This window comes from Panthera pardus, unplaced genomic scaffold (assembly GCF_024362965.1).
Source record: "Panthera pardus isolate Hobbes unplaced genomic scaffold, ASM2436296v1 HiC_scaffold_21, whole genome shotgun sequence".
Taxonomy (NCBI): domain Eukaryota; kingdom Metazoa; phylum Chordata; class Mammalia; order Carnivora; family Felidae; genus Panthera; species Panthera pardus.
The window spans coordinates 54,015,586-54,038,606 of NW_026526777.1; the positions used below are offsets into that span (position 1 = coordinate 54,015,586).

General features: G+C 36.2%; 1 protein-coding gene across 4 annotated transcripts in view; it reads right to left on the reverse strand.

The window, feature by feature from the left end:
• Nucleotides 1-328: 328 nt before the first annotated feature.
• Nucleotides 329-23,021, reverse strand: part of SUCO (SUN domain containing ossification factor) — a 90,575-nt gene continuing 67,882 nt past the window's right edge. For 2 of the 4 annotated variants that reach the window (XM_019425047.2, XM_053909277.1), the window contains 5 exons: nucleotides 21,060-21,164; nucleotides 18,901-19,055; nucleotides 18,322-18,413; nucleotides 3,537-3,592; nucleotides 329-2,366 (listed from right to left, as the gene is read on the reverse strand). In XM_019425047.2, coding sequence (XP_019280592.1) covers nucleotides 1,923-2,366; nucleotides 3,537-3,592; nucleotides 18,322-18,413; nucleotides 18,901-19,055; nucleotides 21,060-21,164 — 852 coding nt within the window. In that variant the 3' untranslated portion in view covers nucleotides 329-1,922. Of the gene's footprint in view, nucleotides 2,367-3,536; nucleotides 3,593-5,348; nucleotides 5,381-17,953; nucleotides 18,045-18,321; nucleotides 18,414-18,900; nucleotides 19,056-21,059; nucleotides 21,165-23,021 lie in introns of all 4 variants that reach the window. The other 2 variants (XR_008424667.1, XR_008424666.1) reach the window with 2 other exon arrangements.

Genomic DNA, 23,021 nt, shown 5'->3' on the forward strand with positions numbered 1-23,021 from the left:
GAGGAAAAATAAACCCCAAATTGTAAAATGTGGGAACAACGAAAAATTAATCGTCCTCAAGATGGCACCTGGTAAGAGGAAAACACAGACATGTATTCCCCTGAATAAAGATCAAAACTGTCCTTTTTGTGTTTCAAATGGTGAAATTTTGATTGTACAGGGAACAAAATGTTTATGTGTAAGTTCAGTCAGTTTAGAGTTGCCTTAAATGTGATCAATTATGTAATGGGATGTTGGTGTATTTAGTTTTCAAAGCGGCAAAACTTCAATCTGTGTTCAGAGTGAATACATTTGTAAGTTCTCCTTCAAAGAACAGAAGAGCCAGTAATTAATAAAGACAAGTGTTCGGATTTATTTGGAAATTCACAGTTTCTAATGGCACTACAGCTCTGTAGTTACATATTGAAAGTCATCTTTCCACAACACTGGGTGCTGACACGGATGTGGAACTTCCCGCCCTCGCTCCGCTCCCCTCTGGACCTCTTTTCAGTGAGTTTCTATACAATCAGGCCCTCTTGCTCTGAATGGCTAATTGTACAGACTGGAAAAAAATTTAAATCATCTAAAACATACTGTTAACCTAAAAGCAGCAACTTAAACAAACAAAAAAGGCTTTAAATAGGTCACATTACAAACAATACCCCCAGAAAGGTATTAGACAGATTTAAAAACAGTTATTACTAAAAGTGCTCAATAAGTTATAACTTAAATCTTACAACACAAAATGGTCAATTCGCTCCCTTTCAAAAAGAAACTTTCCACTTTCACTCATTACTGTACAAACACACACTAAGAAATCGTTTTCTTCAAATACAGTCGCTGCCAATTATTTTTAAAGAAAAAAAAGACAAAATGAAGACAGACACATTGACATCGCACATGTATACCTCTGCACATCTGTAGCCAATACAAAGCAAACATCAAGGAATAATAATCCCTTTAGACTTGACCAATTAGACAAGGTTTGACAAACTCACTAACTGGTTCCGGGTATATGGACATAGGCAGTGATTATATCACATGAGACCTGGGCTCATTTGACAAACCTTCAAATGTTCCATCTGCAGTAACAGGAAACACTGACCAGAAAGTCTGGAGGATTAGTGCTTATTGTGAATGTTTAAAATGTAATGTAGCTAAAGAAATCCTTTACAAATGGTTAAATGTGTCTAAAAGGTGAATTTATAAAAAATTTATTTGCAAATACCAGTCACTTGCAAGAAAAGATCTTGTAGGCTTTTTTCTCATTTAGTAACTAGAGAAAAACTAGTGTGAATAAGTTAAATGAAAATACCAGTATCGCCATTTACCGAAAAGAGTAAGACTTAAAAATTCCAGCAATTTTTTTGTTTCCAGTGAGTTTGCTAAACAGAAGTCTAGTCGGCAAGTCTGTAGGACTTTACACTGTCTGACCCACATTACTGAACTTCAGGCACAGATCACCTTAAAGCCTTGTAGTGTTTGCAGCTTCAAAAAACTAACAAAGTTATAAAAGAAATCAAACGACAGAAAAAGTTCTCCCTCCTCTTCCAGTGGCGTTATAAATAGACGAAAGGCACATAAATATGGGAAGGTGCAAGAAATAGGAACAAAGCTAAAGGAAGAGGTTTAGGCTTTCATTCCTATCCCACCCAAAGGAACTGGGCTTCCAAATTATGTTTGTCCCAGTAATTAATCTGTGAAAAAACATCTTTATAAAATGTCTACCATTGTCCCTGTAGGAAGTGATCAGCCTTGTAAAACTGCAGCTCATTAACCAAGATTGACACAATCCCACCTACTGTTTTAAAAAGGCAGAAACCATAATTTCGGAATACTTTTCCCATTAATATTTTCTCCCTCCCGCAAACCCTTCAAATACCACAGACTGTTCTTCAAAGAACAACAAAAAAAAGTCTCCAGTATGAAAAGTTCTCTTCATTTTAGATATGTCCCGAGACTGCTGTGACACCAAATGTTCCCACGGTGATCTCTTTGTTTCCTTTGATTATGTCATGCAGGCTCGGCAATGATCCTGACTTAGTCTGTATTAGAGTTTTTATCAGTTTTCCTTGGTCTTGGACTTTAGATCGCCTTCGTTTTAAAGCCCTCTTCTCAGTTTTTGTCTTTTGGGACTGTCCATTGCACAGACTTGTGCAAGCTGAAATGCCACAAAAATAAGACTCTTCAGACTGTGATGATGTTTCTGAGCTTCCTTCAGATGGAGGGCCCTTATAAGAAGAGTGATAAACTTCGCCCATATTAGAAAAGTCTCTCTGGTTCATAAAGGGCTTCCTTCCTCTTAGGTCTCCATTGGCTACCGGGTGCAGTGGGTCTGCCGGCTTTATGGTTTCAATTTTTTCAGTTTTGTACTTGCAGCGTTTTTTCTAGAACACAAATTTTTAAAAAGGGTAGTTATTAGACTTCCAATAGTTAACCTCTCGAAACACCTAGAGAGCTGAACTAATGGAGGAAAGTGCCAGCTCCCAGTGAAAAGTGAAACAGCATTATGAACAGCGTGACGCCCTGTTATGTTCTGCAGAGATACCACCATCACCTTCTCATTTTGTAAATATACTCAGTCAAAACTCTTTTGGGGTGCCGGAGTGGCTTAGTCAGTTGAGCGTCCGACTTCGGTTCAGGTCATGAGCTCACGGTCTGTGAGCTCGAGCTCTGCACTGGGCTCGCTGCTGTCACCCTGTCATGCTTCAGATTTTCTGTCCCCCTCTTTCTCTGCTCCTCCCCCACTAGCACACACTCGCGCAGGCTCTCAAAAACTAAACACAACATTAAAAAAAAAAAAACCCTCTTAGCTGCCACCTCTGACAATAGATTTAGGGGGTGATAACTAACAGCTGTGTACCTACTAAGCACCAGGTACCACACAAGTTGCTTTCAGGTGTATCTTCCTTACCAACCCTGAGAAGGGGGCACTTTATCCCTGGTTACTAAATGAGAAAACCAAGGTCCACAGGTTTGGTTCTCTGCTCAAGTTACAACACAGCAAGTGGCCAGGTTGGGATTGAATCCTGGGTTTATTTGTCTCTCAAGTCCAAGTTCTTTCACCTAGAGACCATCACCTCTAATCAAAAAGAGTACAACTTACTTTGAGAGGCAAAACAGAAAAAATCATAGTATTATTTTGAGTTTTGCTACTCATTTAATGGATCATTCCAAGACGACAAAATCTCCGAGTTTCAGTTTTCTCACATAACTTGCTTTCTCACATAAACTTGCTTCACAGAAAAGCAAACCTTTTCTGTAAAGGGCCAGGCAGTAAGTATTTTAGGCTTTGTATTTCACATACTGTCTCTCTTGCATATTCTTTTTTTATTTTACAACCCTTTAAAGATGGCTCCAGGCCCATACAAAACAGGCCACAGGCCAGATACAGCTTGTGAGTCATAGTTTGCTGACCTTTGTGACATTTATTTGTGTTATTACTATAACTGAAAATAAACAGTAGAATTTAAGGACCAGTTATATCAAACCTTTCAAGCTATTTCCTCGTCTAGTACCAAGTAATACAATATACTTAAAAAGGATCAAAATATTACCTTTTTTTCTGGAGAGAACTTGAGGGGTTCTACGATGTACAAATCATTTGGGTCTACTATAAGAAAAAATTTTAAAAAAAGATTTAAAATGTAAAGTAGATTATGCATGATAAACACTATAAAATATTATATATTATCCTTTCGTGATTACTTTCCTAACAGATCCAATGAATTTATAATTATACCAGATTAAGCATATATTTATGCATTTTAAATTAGTGAAAAGTAACAAGGTGGGAGATGGTACCATTCTTATTTTGGGCTTGACTGGTCACCTTCAAATAACTTCCCTAAGTTTCTAACTGACAGACAGCTAGCTATCAGCCAACACAATAAGGATCCTTCCCTGGGCCCAGCCCTAACCTCTTACCTGATGAGAAGTATAACATCACCAGGTAAGCTAATAACAAACCTACAGATCATTTGAGTATTTCCCTAAAAGACTAAACTACACTGTGTCACAAATGTGGGTTAATCATGTACAACAAGCAGTTGTGACCAGGTATGAAAGCCAGTTAAAAGAGCATACACACAAAAAACAGATTTAAGACGCTTTTTCCACTTGTATTTTACTGTGACTGAAACTATGAACTCCAAAATCTAAAAATAGCTTAAGCATGCAATATAAATTATAAGCAATAATGAATACATAATTATAATTATAATAATGAATATAATCATAAACAATAATGAATAAATACTTCTGGCAAGGTGAGTAAATTAGAAATATTCATTTTAGGTTTCTAAGATTTCATTACTTTAAGCACATTCAAGACAGCTGTATACCATTCTGACACTGACAAGATACACATCTTGACAAGACATGTGACTGACAAGATAAATGAGATTTCAGACTCATTCATCCCATTAAAAGTAAACAATGTATGGTCTGACAGAGCCAGAAGTTTGTAAGTTGCAAAATTCCCTATAAAACTTCATATACTGCAAATTAACTAATGACATGATTCAACCAATTCGTTTTTTTACATTATGTCTTAGAAATCTGTTGACAAAGTCATCAAATACATAAAAGTATCAAAACATATAAACTATATCAAATTCATAAAAATATACCAAAAGTATAAAGACATTCCTCTTTAGTCATTTCTATCAGATTACTAATCTTACTCAAGTCAATTTTTTTAAAAAAATGACACCTACTTCTAGAAATGGTTGTTAACTGTTACTCAGATCACCTTCTCTGCTCAATGCAGCTAAAATATGGATTTTAAAAAACAAAAATCACTAAAAGCTCTGAAGAGCGGCCAAGATCAAGTAGGTAATCTCCATCCCAAATGTGAATGAAAAATAGGAATCCCGTTAGTCAAGTGGAACACAAAAGTCACTTCTGTCCTGACGGCATTTGCCAATGCAAGAGTATGTGAACTTCAGGTCTAATGGTATCAAGGTAATGAATCAGAAATCAAACCTTAGGGCCCACCCAAAGTAACAGTCTAGTAAGATACCCTGACTCTCCTCACAGTAAGCTGGGCCTCTAAAGAACTATATACCCTCAGAGAAAGAATTAACCCATGCGATGCAGGGACCACCTGGTGGTCCAAGTAACCTCATGGCATAAACATAAAGTATTGTGAATGTAAAGCAAACATAAATTCTCTCTGGAATAAAGACCTACCTTTTAGCTCTCAAATTATCCCTACAAATAATTTTTCAAAGAGAAGGACCAACACAAAGCACAGAAAGACACTAAGCACCTGAGCAAGAGGCTGCAGAGACAATTAATGAACAGACTCACAAAGATTTAAGATATTAGAATTATCAAACACAGACCACAAAGGCAGTTATACTTACTATGTTTAAATAAAAAACAAGCTTGAAAATATCTGCAGGAAACACAAAAGGGACCTAGATGTTTAAAAAAATACTAAAAGAATTCCTAGAAATGGAAAATGTAATAACTGAAATTAAAACCTCAATGGAAGAATTTAACAGCAGACTACAGATAGCTGAAGAATGTGTGGCCTGGAAAAGAGATCAGAAGAAATCATCCAAATATAGCACAGAATGGCAAAAAGAACAGAGTTTAGGAGACAAGGGGGATAAACTGAGAAGGATTTAATTAAATGGAGACTCTAAATGAGAATGAGGTAGAGGTAATATTTTGGGGGGAAGTGGTTAAGAATTTTCCAGTATTGGGGTGTCTGGGTGGCTCAGCTGGTTAAGCTTCTAACTCAATTTCAGCTCAGGTCATGACCTCACAGTGGTGAGATTGAGCCCTTTGTTGGGCTCCGTGCTGGGCATGGAGCCTGCTTAAGATTCTCTCTCCCCACTGCCCCCCGCCCCCGCCGCCAACTCGCACACAAGCACAGGAGCATACTCTCTCTCAAAAAACAACAATAACAACAATTTTCCCACTATTGATAAAAGATACTAAATGAGAGATTCAAAGAACTGAAGAACTAAGAAATCAGTGTATCTGTGGATAAATGTAAATGAACGCTAGTGTAAAAAATAATAATTGTATACCAAGCAAAACAAATAGAATTTAAATACACAAAACAGTAACATATATATCAAGCTGGGGATAAAAGATCTTTGTATTATCCAAGAAAAGGTAAAAGAACGGGTTAACTGCAGACTTCGATGAGTACTTGTAAATTCTAAGGTACCAGAAAATGTTAAAAATAATGCACAACTTCTATTCTACTGATAGCAAAAAAGAACGTCCTTCTTCTCCAACAAAAAGTTTCAAGGAGAGGGAGGAATAATAAAAAGTCACTAGATAAAAGATACATGAATACCTTTATGCTAATAAATTTTAACATTTAGACGAAATGGAAAAGTTCATGGAAATTTTTAATTTAAATTGACAAAAAAAGTCAGGTTCCTATAACCTGAATTAAAAGCCTTTTACAAAGAAGATTCTGGACTGGACCTATGTGACTAATAATTCAAAAAAGAAATAATTATAATTTTAAACTCTTCCTGAGAAAATAAGAGAGCACTGGCCATCTGGTTTTATAATATAAGCTTTATACACAACAAAACCCAACAGTCTGAGAAATAAAAAATTATATACTAATCTTATTCATGAACAATAGACAGCAAAATTCCTAAGTAGTATCAAACAGAATTACATGAAATTAACAATACAGACACAAAAAACACACATGTAAATAACATATCATGCCAACTTGTATTTATTAAGAATGTAATAAGAGTATGACTCCAGAAAATCAATTAGTATAATTAATTTTAATAAGAGATTAGAAACGATCATCTTAAAAGAAGCTGAAAAAGTATTTGGTAAAATTAAACAGAGATTCATGGGGGAGAGGAACTATCAGCAAACTAAGAAAAGAGAGAGGGAGGTGCCTGAGTGCCTCAGTTCATTAAGCCTCTGCCGCTTGATATCAGCTCAGGTCATGGTCTCAGAGTTTCGTGGGATCGAGCCCCACGTCAGACTCTACGCTGACAGCAGAGCCTGCTTGGGATTCTCTCTCTGCCTCTCTCTCTGCCCCTCCCCAACTTGTGCTCGCGCTCTCTCTCTCTCTCTAAAATAAACTTTAAAAAAAACAGGAGAGAGGAACTTCCTTAGATGATAGGTATCTACAAAACACCTATGACACACATAATCCTTAACACTAAGAGTTTTCCCTTTAAGAATGGGAACAAGACAAAGGTGCCTACCAACCACTTCTATTCAACATTTTAAAAATGCCAGCCACTGCAGTTAGGGAAACAAAGGAAATAAAAACTATACGGATTGGAAAGGAAGAAACAAAATTCTCTTTAGTCTCAAAAGGTGTGCCTGTATTCACAGAAGTTGCCACTCTGTCATAACAACAAGTATAAGACTGAACAAACTGAAAAATAACTCTTCTTAGATACTTCAGAGAAATGAGGTCACAAGGAAAACTACTGTCACAAAACCTGGAGATAGGCAGATACAGACAATCACAAATTGCCTGGGCAGAAACCTCTGTGGGAACAGTGCCCAGGTAGGAAAACCTGAACTACAATTGATAAATTGCTGGATGTTCAGTGTGGATATATCTGTAAGTTAAGAAGTCCCAGGGGGGATGGCACCTGGGTGACTCAATTGGCCAAGTTTCTGACTTTGGCTCAGGTCATGATTTCTCAGTCTGTGAGTTCGAGCCCACATCAGGCTCTCTGATGTCAGCTTGGAGCCTGGCGCCTGCTTCGTATTCTGTGTCTCCCTCTCTCTCTGTTCCTCCCCTGCTTGTACTCTCTCTCTCTCTCTCTCTCAAAAATAAAGATTAAAAAAAAAAATTAAAAAAAAAGAAAGTCCAAGGGGGACTCCAAGAGGGGAGCCCTAACAGTTTTGTGAGGTCTTTAATTTTTTAATGTTTATTTATTTTTGAAAGCGAGCCAAACAGAACACGAGTGGGGCAGAAAAGGAGACACAGAACCTGAAGTAGGCTCCAGGCTCCGAGCTGTCAGCACACAGCCCAACATAGGGCCAGAACTCATGAACTGCGAGATCATGACCTGAGCCAAAGTCGGACACTTAACCGACTGAGCCACCCAGGCACCCCATCTGTTTTTCTTAACAAGGTCTGACTTTAGGAGATCTATTTCAGTAGAGTCGCACCTACTGGTGTTTTATTGGAGCCTAACCTGCCTAAGGGAAAGGGGAAGGCTGAGAAGCACTGGTGAAGTTTACAGTCAGGAACAAAAGCTCACCAAAAGCCTGAGGCCTAATCATAGGACTACAGAATGCTTCCTTTACCACCACACCTCACCACTATGTTATATCCCACCTTTCAACAAATAATTACACGGCATTTTAAAAATAAATAAACAAAATTAATAACTCAGGCAACAACAGATGTTGGCGAGGATGCGGAGAAAGAGGATTTCTTTTGCGCTGCTGGTGGGAATTTTTGCACTGCTGGTGGGAATGCAAACTGGTGCGGCTCTGGAAAACAGCATGGAGGGTCCTCAAAAAATTAAAAATAAAACCACCCTACGACCCAGCAATTGCACTACTAGGTACTTATCCAAAGGATACAAGTGTGCTATTTCAAAGGAACACATGCACCCAAACGTTTATAGCAGCACTACTGACAATAACCAAAGTGTGTTAAGAGCCCAAATGTCCATCAACTGATGAATGGATAAAGAACATGTGGTGTATACATACAATGGAATAATACTTGGCAATCAAAAAAGAATGAAATCTTGCCATTTGCAACAATATGGATGGAACTAGAGTGTATTATGCTAAGCAAAATTAGTTGGAGAAAGGCAAATACCATATGACTTTGCTCCTATGTGGAATTTAAGATACACAACAGATGAACACAGGAGAAGAGAAGGAAAAATAAGATAAAAACAGAGAGGGAGGCAAACCATAAGAGACTCTTAAATACACAGAACAAACTAAGGGTTACTGGAGGGGTGTTGGGTGGGGGGATGGGCTAAATGGACGATGGGCACTAAGGAGGCCACTTGCTGGGATGAGCACTGGATGTCACATGTATGTAAGTGATGAATCACTGAATTCTACTCCTGAAACCAACACTACACTGTATATTAACTAACTTGAATTTAAATAAAATCCTGGAAAAAGAAACCACACACACAAACACAAAAAGCAAAGAAAAAAAAGACAGAAAAAAAAAACCCTAGAATTGAATATCCAAAAAGTGCAGGACAACTACAAAATGTGTAACATGTGTGTAATGAGAATACCAGAAGGACAAGAATAAGAGAAAGGAAAAGAAAGATCTGAAGTAATAAAGAATGAGAATTTCCCCCAAATTAATGCCAGACACCAAAACACAGATCTAGGAAGCTCAGACAACACAAGGCAGAAAAAATGCCAAAACACTACACCTAGGCATATCACATACAAACTTCAAAAAAATCAAAGATACAGAAAAACTCCTGAAAAGTCAGAAGAAAAACACACCTCACTAGAAGAGCAAAGACAAGTTACATCTGATTTTTCCTCAGAGATCATGCAAGAGAGTGGAACGAAATATTTAAAGTATTGAGAGAAAAAACAAACCAATCTAGAATTCTGTATCCTATGAAATTATCCTTCACAAGTGAGGGAGGAATGCCTTCCCAGACAAGCAAAAAATTGAGGGAATTTGTTGCAATAAACCTGCCTTGCAAAAAAATGTTAAAATTAGTTCTTCAGAAAGTTAGAGAACAATATAGGTCAGAAACTGCTATCTACATAAAGAAAGGAAGAGCTTCAAAGATGGAATAATTAAAGGTAAAAATCAACCTTTTTCTTAATCTTAATTGATCTAACAGATAACAGTTTGTTCAAAACAGTAATAGCAAAAATGTACTTGAATATGCTTATGTATATATATGCTTCCATGGAAGTGAAATGAATGACAGCAAGGGATGGATGGGAGAAATTACAAATATTTTGACAAAAAAAGAAAAAGAGAAAAAAAATATTTTGTTATTATAAAATAGTTGTACTACCCATGAAGTGGTATAGTGTTATTTGAAAGTAGACTTGAATGAGTTGTAAATGTATATTGCAAACTCTAAGGCAACCACTAGGAAAAGTAATAGAACCGAGAAAATATGGGATTATGTACAATGCTGAATTAAAAGCACAAAAGGCAGAGAAAGTACGAAAGACAAAATTGGTGGGGGGGCGCCTGGGTGGCTCAGTTTAAGCGTCCGACTTCGGCTCAGGTCATGGTCTCACGGTTTGTGAGTTCGAGCCCCACACTGGGCTCTGTGCTGACAGCTCAAAGCCCGGAGCCTGCTTCGGATTCTGTGTATCTCTCTCTCTTTGCTCCTCCCCTGCTCATGCTATCTCTCTCTCTCAAAAATAAACATTTTTTTAAAAATTCAGAAAGACAAAATTGGAACAAAGAATAAGGACAACAAATAATAAACATGGTAAATATTAATCCAACTATATCAACAATCACTTTAAACATCAACAGTCTAAATACACCAATTTAAAGACAAAGATTGTAAGAGCTGATCAAAACACAAGATGCAACTATATGTTGTTTTCAAGAACCTGGTTTAATTTTTTAAAACATTTATATACAGTGTTATATAAGTTTCAGGTGTACAGTATAATGATTCAACAATTGAATACATTACTCCGTGTTCATCAGGTATACTCTTTATCCTCTTTACCTATTATACTCATCCCCCATACCCATCTTCCCTCTGACAACCACCAGTTTGTTCTGTATATTTAAGAGTCTCTTTTTTCTTTCTGTTTCTTAAATTCCACATGAGTAAAATCATAGGCATTTGTCTTTCTCTGATTTATTTCACTTAGCATCATATTCTTCAGGTCCATTCAGGTTGTTGCAAATGGCAAGATCTCATGCTTTCTTACAGCTGAGTAACATTCCATGTATATACATATATATATATATATACATATACATATATATATATATACACTCCACATCTTTATTCATTCATCTATGGATAGACACAGGTTTTTTCCCATATCTTGGCAATTGTAAATAATGCTGCAATAAACATAAGGATGCATATATCTTTTCAAATTAGTGTTTTCATTTTCTTTGAGTAAATATCCAGTAGTGGAATTACTGGATCATATGGTAATTGTTTTTAATTTTTTGAGGAACCTTCATACTGTTTCCACAGTGGTTACACCAGTTTGCATTCCCACCAACAGTGCATGAGGGTTCCTTTTTCTCCATATCCTTGCCAGCACTTGTTGTTTCTTGTGCTTTTGATTTTAGTCATTCTGACAGGTATGAGGCAGTTATCTCATTATGGTTTTGATTTGTGTTTCTCTGATGATTAGTGATGTTGAACATTTTTTCATGTGTTTGTTGGCTATCTGTAGGTCTTCTATGGGAAAATGTCTATTCAAGTTCTCTGCCCAATTTTAATTGCATTATTTGGGTTTCATGGTGTTGAGTTGTATAAAATCTTTATATATTTTGCAAATTAATGATCACTTGGAAATATCTTCTCACATTCAGTAGGTTGCCTTATCATTTTGTTCATGGTTTTCTTTGCTGTACAATAGCTTTTTATTTTGGTGTAGTCCCAATACTTTAATTTTGCTTTTGTTTCCCTTGCCTATCTAGACTATCTATCTAGAAAAATGTTTCTATGGCCAATGTCAAAGAAATTACTGCCTATGTTCTTTTAAAATATATTTTTTAGGAGTTTTATGGTTTCAGATCTCACATTTTAGAACTTTATTTTCAGTTTATTTTTGTGGATGGTGTAAGAAAGTAGTCCACCTCCATTCTTCTGCATGTAGTTGTCTGGTTTTCCTAGCACCATTTGTTGAAAAGACTGTCTTTTCCCCACGGTATATTCTTGCCTCCTTTGTCATATATTAACTGACCATATAGGCATGGATTTATTTCTGGGCTCTCTACTCTGTTCCATTGACATGTGTCTATTTTTGTGCCATAACTATACTGTTTTGATTACTATGGCTTTGTGGTATATCTTGAAATCTGGGATTGTGATACTTCCAGCTTTGTTCCTCTTTTTCAAGATTGCTTTAGCTATTTCGGATCCTTGTGGTTCCATACAAATGTTAGTATTATTTGTTCCAGTTCTGTGAAAATTGTTGTTGGTATTTTGATAGGGATTGCATTAAATCTATAGATTGCTTTGGGTAGTATGGACATTTTTACAATATTGGTTCTTCCAACCCATGAGCATGGAATATCTTTCCATTTGTTTGTGCCATCTTCAATTTCTTTCATCAGTGTTTTATAGTTTTCAGAGTACAGGTCTTTTAGCTCCTTGGTTCAGTTTATTCTTATGTATTTTATTATTTTTGGTGCAATTGTAAATGGGATTATTTTCACAAGAAACCCATTTTAAATATAAAGGTATAGATTAAAAGTATAGGGATAAAGAAAGATATACCATGCTAACACAAATTAAAAAAAAGCAGACTTAGGTATATTAATTTCAGACCGAGCAGATTTCAGAAAAAGGTAATTATCAGGGATAAAGACCAGCATTTCATAATGATAAAGAGGTTAATACTGCAAGAGGATATAGGTAGAGGCTTTAATACCTATCTATCAGAAATGGACAGATCCAGGGAAAATGAATAAGCACACAGCTAATCTCAATAATACCAAAATCTATTGTATTTCTACATACCAGCAATAAACACACACACACACACACACACACACACACACACACACACACACACACGATAGCATTTACCAGCATCAAAAAATACTCTAGGAATAAAGCTCCCAAAAGTTTGACCTTTTTAGAGTAAACAGAGATAATGCTTATATCCTTCCCAAACTGATATTCAGTTACTGTAATCTCAATTAAATTTTGTTTGTGATGAAACATTTAATAGATAATTCTGAATTTATATGAAAACATAAACAGTCAATAATGGCCAAGAAACCCAAAATAAATGAATATATTTATATAAAATTTTACATTGGAATTCCTACCGAAGGTGACATACAAAAAAATCAATTCTAAGTAGATTAAAGAACTAAAAATAAAAACTGAAGTAAACATTTAAAAGAAAATTATAACAGTATCATCCATAAACCTGGAGAAAAAAATTCTGTTTAATAGGAGATAAAAAGCACTAACCACCATTTTTTGAGGAATGGGGGGCAAAACCCATATATTTGATTACATTGAAATCAAGAGGAGCTTCTCTTATTTAAAAGACTCCAATTACAAGACAAATCTCACAGTGAAATAAAATATCTGCAACATATTTAACCAACCAATGAGTATGATTACAACCTTAAAAATTATAAACCAGTACAAAAGAGATAAACAATCTAACAGAAGAACAGGCAAAAAACTTACAGTTGTCCAGGAAAGCCAAATGACTAAAAGGCATAAGTAAAGTTGTTCAACTTCATTAGTAATCAGGCAAATGCAAATTATAACTGTGATAAGATTAACGAACACTTTACAACCTGGGAATCCGGTGTTTGTTGGCAAGAATGTAGAATAATGGAAATTCTCAAGGCACTAGTAGAAGCATACTCTGTTATGACCACTTTGGAAAAGTCTACCATTATCTGTTCACTTGCAGATAAACATGACCTACAACCCAGCAGTGTTAAATATAAGTAATATTCCTAGAGAAACTCATACAACTGTGTTCCAGTATACAAAGGAATGTTTACAGCAGCATTACCTATAATAGCCCCAACTGTAAGTAGCAGTAGAATGGATAAATACACTGTGAACTGGTCAGTTACTGAAATACTATACAATATTGAAATGGGATGCAATCATGTATATGAATCTCCTTCTCTCTGCCCCTCCCCCACTTGTGTTTTCTCTCTCTCCCTCCCTCCCTCAAAATAAAGAATTAAAAAAAAAACATTAGAATTAATAAATGGATTTAGCAAAGTTGCAGGATACAAAATCAACATAAAAATCAGCTGTATTTCTATACTTTAATGATGAACAATCCAAAAAGGAAATTAAGAAAACAATTCCATTGATAAAAGTATCAAAAAGAATAAACTACTTAGGAATAAGCCTAAGAATGTGTAAGAAAAGTACAAAATATTGATGGAAGAAATTAAGGAAGATACAAACAAATGAGAAGACATCTCATGTTCATGACTGGAACACTTAATACTGTCCATACTAAACAAACTACCAAAATAATCTACAGATTCAGCCTAATCCCCACCAAAATCCCAACAATATTTTTTTGTTGTTGAAATAGAAAAATACATCCTAAAATTTATATTGAATCTCAAGGAACCTCAGATAGAAAAAGCCATTTTGAAAAAGATGAATGGAGTTTGAGGGCTCACGCCCCTGATTTCAAAATGTGTTACAAAGCTACAGTCAAAACGGTGTGGCACTAAGAGAGATAAGTAGACCAATGGAATAAAGAACGCAGAAATAAACTCTTACACATATGGTCAAATAATCTTCAACAAAAGTAACAAGACCAGTCAATGGGGGAAAAAACAGTTTCTTCAACAAATGGTACTGGGAAAACTGGATACTGACATGCAAAAGAATGAAGTTGGACCTTACCTTACACAATATATAAAAGTTAACTGAAAATGGATTAAAGATCTAAGGTGTAAAATTATAAACTTCCTATAAGAAAACACAGGGGAAACTTCATGACACAAGACTTGGCAATGATTTCTTGGATATGACATCTAAAGTATAGGCAACAAAAGCAGAAATAGACAAATGAGACCTCGTCAAACTTAAAAACATTTGTCCATCAAAGAACAAAATCGAGAGTGAAAAAATGATCCAAGGAATGGGAAAATACATTTGCAAATCATGTATCTCATAAGGGATTAATATCCAGAATATATAAAGAAATTAACAAAAAATCCAAATAGAAGGAAAAATAAAATAAAAACAGAGAGGGAGGCAAACCATAAGAGACTCTTTTTTTTTTCTTAAAGTTTATTTATTTTTGAGAGAGAGAGAGAGAGAGAGAGAGAGAGAGCAAGCTGGGGTGGGGCAGAGAGAGGGAGACACAGAATCTGAAGCAGGCTCCAGACTCTGAGCTGTCAGCCCAGAGCCCAACACAGGGATCGAACCCATGAACTGTGAGATCATGACCTGAGACGAAATCGGCCACTTAACCGACTGAGCCACACAGGTGCCCCTAGACTCTTAAATACAGAGAACAAACTGAGGCTTGCTGGAGGGGAGGTGGGATGGGCTAAATGGGCAATGGGCATTAAGGAGGGCACTTGCTGGGATAAGCACTGGGTGTTACACATAAGTGATGAATCACTAAATTCTGTTTCTGAAACCATGATTACACTATATGTTAACTAACTTGGATTTAAATAAAGTTAAAAAAGAAAAATATCAAATAAAAAAGTTTTTTAACTGGGCAAAGGATAGTTCTCCAAAGATGATTTACAAATGTCCACCAAGCACATGAAAAGACGCTCAACATTTCTATCTGAGAAATGCAAATGAAAACCACAATGAGAATTCACCACACCCATTAGGATGACTACTATCCAAAAAACAAAAACAAACACACAAACAAAAACAAGTGTTGGTGAGGATGTGGAGAAAATTGTAACCCTCGTATACTGCTAGAGGGATTGTATAATAGGCAGCCACTATAGAAAACAGTGGAAAGTTCCCTCAAAAAATAAAACTACCAGGGCACCTGGATGGCTCAGTCAATTAAGTGTCTGACTTCAGCTCAAGTCACGATCTCACGGTTGTGAGTTCGAGCCCCGAGTCAGGCTCTGTGCTGACGACTCCGAGCCTGGAGCCTGTTTCCGATTCTGTGTCTCCATCTCTCTCTGCCCCTCCCCTACTTGTGCTCTCTGTTTTCCTCTCTTAAAAATAAGCATTAAAATAAATATTTTTAATAAAAAATAAAAAAAATAAAACTACCAGATGATATAGCAATCCAATGTCTGAGTATACATACAGAAGAACTGAAAGCAAGGTCTTAAAGAGATATTTGCACACTCATGTTCGTATCAGCAATATTCACAATAGCCAAGAGCTGGAAACAATCTAAATGCCTATCAACAGATGAAATAAACAAATTGTGGTGTATCTGAAAACAGAATATTACTGAGTTTTAGAAAGGAAGGAAATTTGGTCGCATGTACGTGGATGAACCCAGAGGACATGATGTTCAGTGAAAAAAACCAGTCACAGAAAAACAAATACTTTATGATTAATATATTTCCATGAGGTACATAAAGTAATAAAATTCATCCGGCACCCTAAGTTCTCCATCTTAATCTGGGTATTGTCATACAGGTGTGTTCATTTGGTTTATGAAAATTCATCAAGCTTTGGCTAACAGACACATGAAAACATGTTCAACAGCACTCATCATCAGGGAAATACAAATCAACACCACAATGAAATACCACCTCCCACCTGTCAGAATGGCTAAAATTAACAATTCAGGCAACAACAGATGTTGGTGAGCATGCGGAGAAAGAGGAACGCTTTTGCACCGCTGGTGGGAATGCAAGCTGGTGCAGCTACTCTGGAAAAGTGTGGAGGTTCCTCAAAAAATTAAAAATAGAACTACCCTACAATCCAGCAATTACACTACTAGGTATTTATCCAAAGGATACAGGTGTGCTGTTTCAAAGGGGCACATGCACCCTAATGTTTATAGCAGTGCTATGGACAATAGCCATATGGAAAGAGCCCAAATGTCCACTGACTGATGAATGGATAAAGAAGATGTAGTATATATACACAATGGAGTATTACTCGGCAATCAAAAAGAATGAAATCTTGCCATTTGGAACTACGTGGATGGAACTAGACTGTATTATGCTAAACAAAATTAATCAGAGAAAGACAAGTATCACATGACTTCACTCATACGGAATTTAAGATACAAAACAGATGAACGTAAGGGAAAGGAAGCAAAAATAATATAAAAACTGGGAGGGGGACAAAACATAAGAGACTCTTAAATACAGAGAATAAACTGAGGGTTGCTGAAGGGGTTTTTGGTGGGGGATGGGCTAAATGGGCAAGAGGCATTAAGGAAGGCATTTGGGATGAGCACTGGGTATTATATATAGGAGATGAATCACTGGATTATACTCCGGAAATCATTATTGCGCTATATGCTAACTAACTTGGATGTAAATTTTAAAAAAATAAAGTAAAATAATTAAAAAAAAAGAAAATTCACCAAGCTTTACATGTAATTACATTTTCTTACATGTAACACTTCAATAAAAAATTTCAGTTATAGGGGTGCCTGGGTGGTTCAGTCAGTTAAGTGTCCGACTCTTGATCTCGGCTCAGGTCATGATCTCATGGGTTTGTGAGTTCAAGGCCAACATTGGGCTGCACACGGTCAGTGCAGAGCCTGCTTAGGATTCTCTCCCTCTCCCTGTGTCCCTCCCCTGCTTGCACACACACACACACACTCTCTCTCTCTCTGTCTCTCAGAATAAGTAAATAAACTTAAAAATAAATTAAAAATTTTTTTTCAGTTATAGTAAAAAATCAGCCAACAGAAGAAAAAGAGAAAAAGGCAGGAAGAAAGAAGAGGTTTACTAATCGTAAGTAAGCACATATGTAATGGGTTAAATCAGTAAAGCTTTGTGATAACAGTAAAACCAGTGATGCTCAGCAATGATCACTCAAATGAGTTAGTCAGCTGAAACATGCTGCTGCATACTAAGTCCTAAAGAAAGGGGAGCCAATAATTAAGAAAGCATTCCTAACTGAAATATATAATTAATTTGGCTATTTTAATACTGCTATAAATATAAGTCTCTTAATAACTACTAATTACAAAAAATAAGTACAAATTACAAAAGAACGGATACAGAAAAACAGCCACTCAGTACATATTCATTCATTTGAATTTAAGTATTGAGTGTCAGACAATGGAACGCTATTATAGACCCTGGCCTATAAATAAGAGGTAGACTAGATTTTTTTTCAGAAAGTGCCTCATGGTCCTAAACTAGAGACAAAAGGGGTCCTACCTGTACAAGAAGAGGAGGCAGATAAGCACAGGATGCTATGGGAGCACATTCAGGTTTTCCAAATCTGTTGAACTTTCTCAAACATCTCTTTCTAAAAAGAAATACTTCTAAACAGGAGCAGGTGCAAATAAAGCTACCAATGGCTAATTAAACTAAGCCCCCCTTCCCCACCCTCTAGGCTTTTAGGAATAAAGATATATATATATAAAGTGTGAAAATGATAAGGCAGCTTTGACACAGCACAAACACAAAGGTTACTTGTACCCACTATTCTGTTGCAGATGGTTTCGAACACAACACTGACATTATACTTATGCCAGAAGAAAGCCACATTCATGTGTATGTATACGTATTACACAAAAATCTACCTTCTTTGCCAGTTAACTGTAGAGACTTGGATCTGATGAGTGGGAATGAGGTTCTCCTTTTCAAATTCATATCATCATAGGAAGAGAAACACCTAAAACATGAAGAAAAACCAACACTGAGAACAGGGTAAACTACATATAATTTACTTTGCGGTTGGGGCTTGATGGAAGCTATTGAGAATTAAACACGCCCCAGAATGCTGATCTCTAGTGTAACACTCCAGTTATTGTTTATTATGTGTAAAAAAAAAAAAAAAACAAACAAACTTTAAAGGTCATTCTCTAAAAGGTGCTATATTAAAATATCTATTATCCTCTCCCTTTGAATTCCACATTCGAGCATCCTTTACAACCAAAACATTTCAAGGGTATGCACTTCCTATTAGTGTTTTCTCTTTAATCCGGGCTACAGAACCTTCCAGGTACAGGACCATCTCTCTAGTTCCAATGATGTTTTAACACTGCAGTTGTAAGACAATCATATGGGGGAAAAATTATCTCAGTATTCCTTTATTCTGTCAAATTTCTCAAAAATGTAAAAAACACAGTAAAAAATGTGAAATAAGATGCTGATATTACCTTTTAGGGCTTGGATATTGATTACTTTTAGGAAGTTTTGAAATATAATCTCCATCAAATTGAGAGGGGTTTCGACAGCGCTGCATACAAAGCATCAGTCCCAAGACAACACAGAGAACCAAAGATATGACAAGATAGCTCTGTCGATCTGAAACCTGATGGAAAAGGATTTAATAATTATTACATAGTTTATATATTAAATATTATATTAGCATTAAATTTTGTTATATTATTATTATAGTATAAAAATTATACTAGGAAAAAATATAGTGGGATATAAAAATCAAAAGACAAATCATTTTTAACATTTTTAAAATGTATTTCCAAATGATAAAACGTAGGGCATGTTCTTAGAAAACGTACTACTGTGAGGCAATGTCTTTTTCTTCTTTTCCCCCCCAATTCTTTGAACGTTTTCAAACCTAACGAAAACTTTAAAAATTAGCACAATGAACATATTCATGCCTTTCACTTTATGTTCACCAAAGTTAACATTTTGCCACATCTGCTGTGTCTTTCCATCTGTACTATTTCCTCAGGGAGGGGAAAAAAAATCTTGCTCCTGCCCAGTCTTTGCCGTCTTACAATACTGAACCAGCAATCACCCAGTTATTTAAGCCAAAAACGTGGGGATCATCCTTAGTTGCTCATCCCACACATCCAATCTTTCAGTAAGGCTTGTCATTCTCTTAAATATTTCCTGAACACAACTTCACACTGTTATCCACTTCTAACAGCTCAGTCCAAACCAACATCACCTCACTCAGGTTACTGAAACTGCATCCTAACTGGTTTCCTCCTCACTTCTGCTCCTGCTGTTCCCCAAGAGGCAATTCTCCACAGGACAACAAATGGGGAGCTTCTCGAAGTGTTGTCAGTGAGACGACCCATGTCACTTCTTAATTCTTTCCAATGACTTGCAATGATCAGAATAAAATTTAAACTCTACATTGCCTACTAAGGCCTACATGACTGGATCCCTGACCCTCCTTCCCCTCATTCACTCCGCTCCAACCATGCCAACTTTCTTTCTACCCTCAGACACATTACACTATTTCTTTCTTTTTTTAATTTTAGTTTATTTTTTTGAGAGAGAGAGACTGATTAGGGGAGGAACAGAGAGAGAGGCAGAGAGGATCTCACACAGGCTTTGCACCGTCAATACAGAGCCCAAAGCAGGGCTTGAACCCACGAACCATGAGATCATGACCTGAGTCGAAATCAAGAGTCAGACACTTGATCAACGGAGTCACATTACACTATTTCTAATCATGGGTCCTTTGCCCTAGTTCTGCTAGTAACAGGTTTGTTCGGACCCTAGGCCCGTGTGGCTGCTAAGTCTTCTTGAGTACTCAAGTTCTAACACCACCGCCTCAGATAAATAAGCCTTCCAAAATCACTCTAGCTAAAGGAGCAACCCTTACCATGCCACTCCACACACACACATTTCATTTCTATCCTACTGTCCCTAACATGTATTTACTATATATATTCTCTCTCTCCCCCAGGAGAGAGGCACTTATGTGGCCAGGGACTACTCACTGCTGTATGCCCCGAGGACTACATAGCTCACACTTCATATACACTGGATGTTCAATAAATACTTAATAATTCAACAAAATTTTTGCTTTGTTAAGCAACTGAAGAAGACTTTTTGAGCTGAAAATGAAGTATCGGTGGTCTGAAAAAGGCCTAACAGAATTGACTTATAACCGTATTTTAGGTAAGACCTAAACTATGAATGCCTTGTTTTCCAAAAGATTATCATTATTAATATATAAACTTTAAAATGCCACATCCTGGGGGCCCCTGGGTGGCTCAGTAGGTTAAGCATCCAACTTTAGCTCAGGTCATGATCTTGAGGTTCGTGGGTTTGAGCCCCATGTCGGGCTCTGTGCTGACAGCTCAGAGCCTGGAGCCTGCTTCGGATTCTGGGTCTCCTTCTCTCTCTGCCCCACCTGTGCTTGTACTCTCTCTCTCAAAATAAATATTAAAAAAAAATTTTTATAAAATGCCACATTCTGGTGTTGTGAACAAGTTCTCTATAAATGACAATTTTGTTTGGTTAAAGATCTTAGACACTACATTCTTAAGAATCTTGTCTTTATGACAACCTCTACATATGCAGTTTGTCTTACAACACCAGCAATAACAATTACCTCACGTTGTAATTCTGCTACTGTTGTCGATAGGTTTGAAACAAGCTGTGTCATGTTGGTCAATTGTGCCTGTAGTAACTGGATGGCTTCAGTTTGCCGCTGATCCTATGATAAAGAAAGAAATAAGTATTATTTTTGAGTGTGTGCAAGTCTCATCTGTACTTTAAATATGCTGTAAATTCAAGTAAAAACACCTGGAAAAATTACTAAGTTCCTCAAGAATTAAAAAAAACATTATTAATAGCAAGCTCTTAATGAATGAATATGGTAAAGTGTAACCAGAAATTTAAAAAACAAAACAAAACAAAAAAAGAATCTGAGACTGTTGAACCCTCCTTCCCCTCTCCCTCCAAGAAATCATGTTGCCATTTACTGCTACCATGTAGAATACTGTCTAATAGAAGTTAATAAAATACTTTTCAAGTTAATTTGGGCTCCATATGTATAAACCAGCATATACTCAGCTATATGCAAAACATTTTGTCAAATACGTGTTTTTCAACCAAAGCACAAAAACATGTTGAAAATTTTTTGAAAAATGTTTTTGTATATAAAGCAGGCTCACAGCAAGCTTTTAAAAGTTCTATTTTATTGCACATTAGGATGGAACTTAGGATGTCACATAATCAAAAAGCCACAACTAATCCCCAATGAAAATAAATCAATCAAAACACCTATCTTTCCAGCTTAGATAATCAACAAACATGTCTTTATTTAAAATATCATTTGCATGTATATTTTAGGGAAATATGCATCATACTCATGGTCAGGAACCTATATTAGGGACACTGTACTGAAAATTTCAAGTTACTAATGAATTTGGGGAAGAGGAAAACAGGACAGAAAGTAAAAGAAATCTAACACTCTGTAGGATGCTGTATGAAATAGCCATATAACCATTTATCATTCCAGAGTAAGTTTCTCGAATTTAGATTTAAATAAATTTTTCGAGGCACCTGGGTGGCTCAGTCAGTTAAGCATCTGACTTCGGTTCAGGTCATGATCTCACAGCTCGTGGGTTCGCGCCCTCCGTTGGGCTCTGTGCTGACACCTCAGAGCCCGGAACCTGCTTCGGATTCTGTGTCTCCCTCTCTCTCTGCCCCTCCCCTGCTTGTGCTCTGTCTCTGTCTCTCTCTCAAAAAAATAAAACAATAAAAAATTAGATTTAAATAAATTTTAAATCTCAACTGCGTTGGGGGGCGGTGGGGGTTGCTTGGGGGAGATGGATGTATAAAACTGCAACAAAAAGTTTCACTTCCCTTACTGTGATACACTGATACTTTCTATCCTACTTCCATCTTCTTAAGATGCTAAAGGTAATTCATTAAACTGTATCTTCTGACTCACATTTGACAAATACTGATAAATCCCTGACAGTTACAAACATTTAAAGAAAAAAAAACTTTGAAATTTAGTAAGTTGATTAACACTTCTCATCAAGACTGATCTTTAATACTGTTAATAATACACAAATTATTTACAAGTATTTAAATAAGTCTTTGAGACATAAGGCACAGATATTATATATATTGTAAAGAGAAAATACAGATGGGAAATCATTTCAACCATTAAAATCAATGAACAACTAAATAAATACTGTGTTCATGGGTCAGAAGACAGTATGTTAAGATGTCGATTCTCCAAACTGATCTATAAATTCCAACAAAATCCCAGTTAAAATGTAAACATGTTGTTTTTGTAGAAATTGACAAGCTGATTCTAAAATCTGTATTAGCCAAAACAATTTTGGAAGAGATGAACAAAGTTGGAAGATTCACGCTATGTGACTTCAAAAGTTCCTATAAAGATACAGGAATAGTTAACAGTCTGGTATCAGCATAAGGACAGATGAACAGAACAAAATAAAGGAATAAAGGAATATTCATGTTTTTCCATCCCCATCCCCACCAAAAAATAACTTTGATCCTTACTTTGCAACATGTAAAAATTAAAATCAATCAT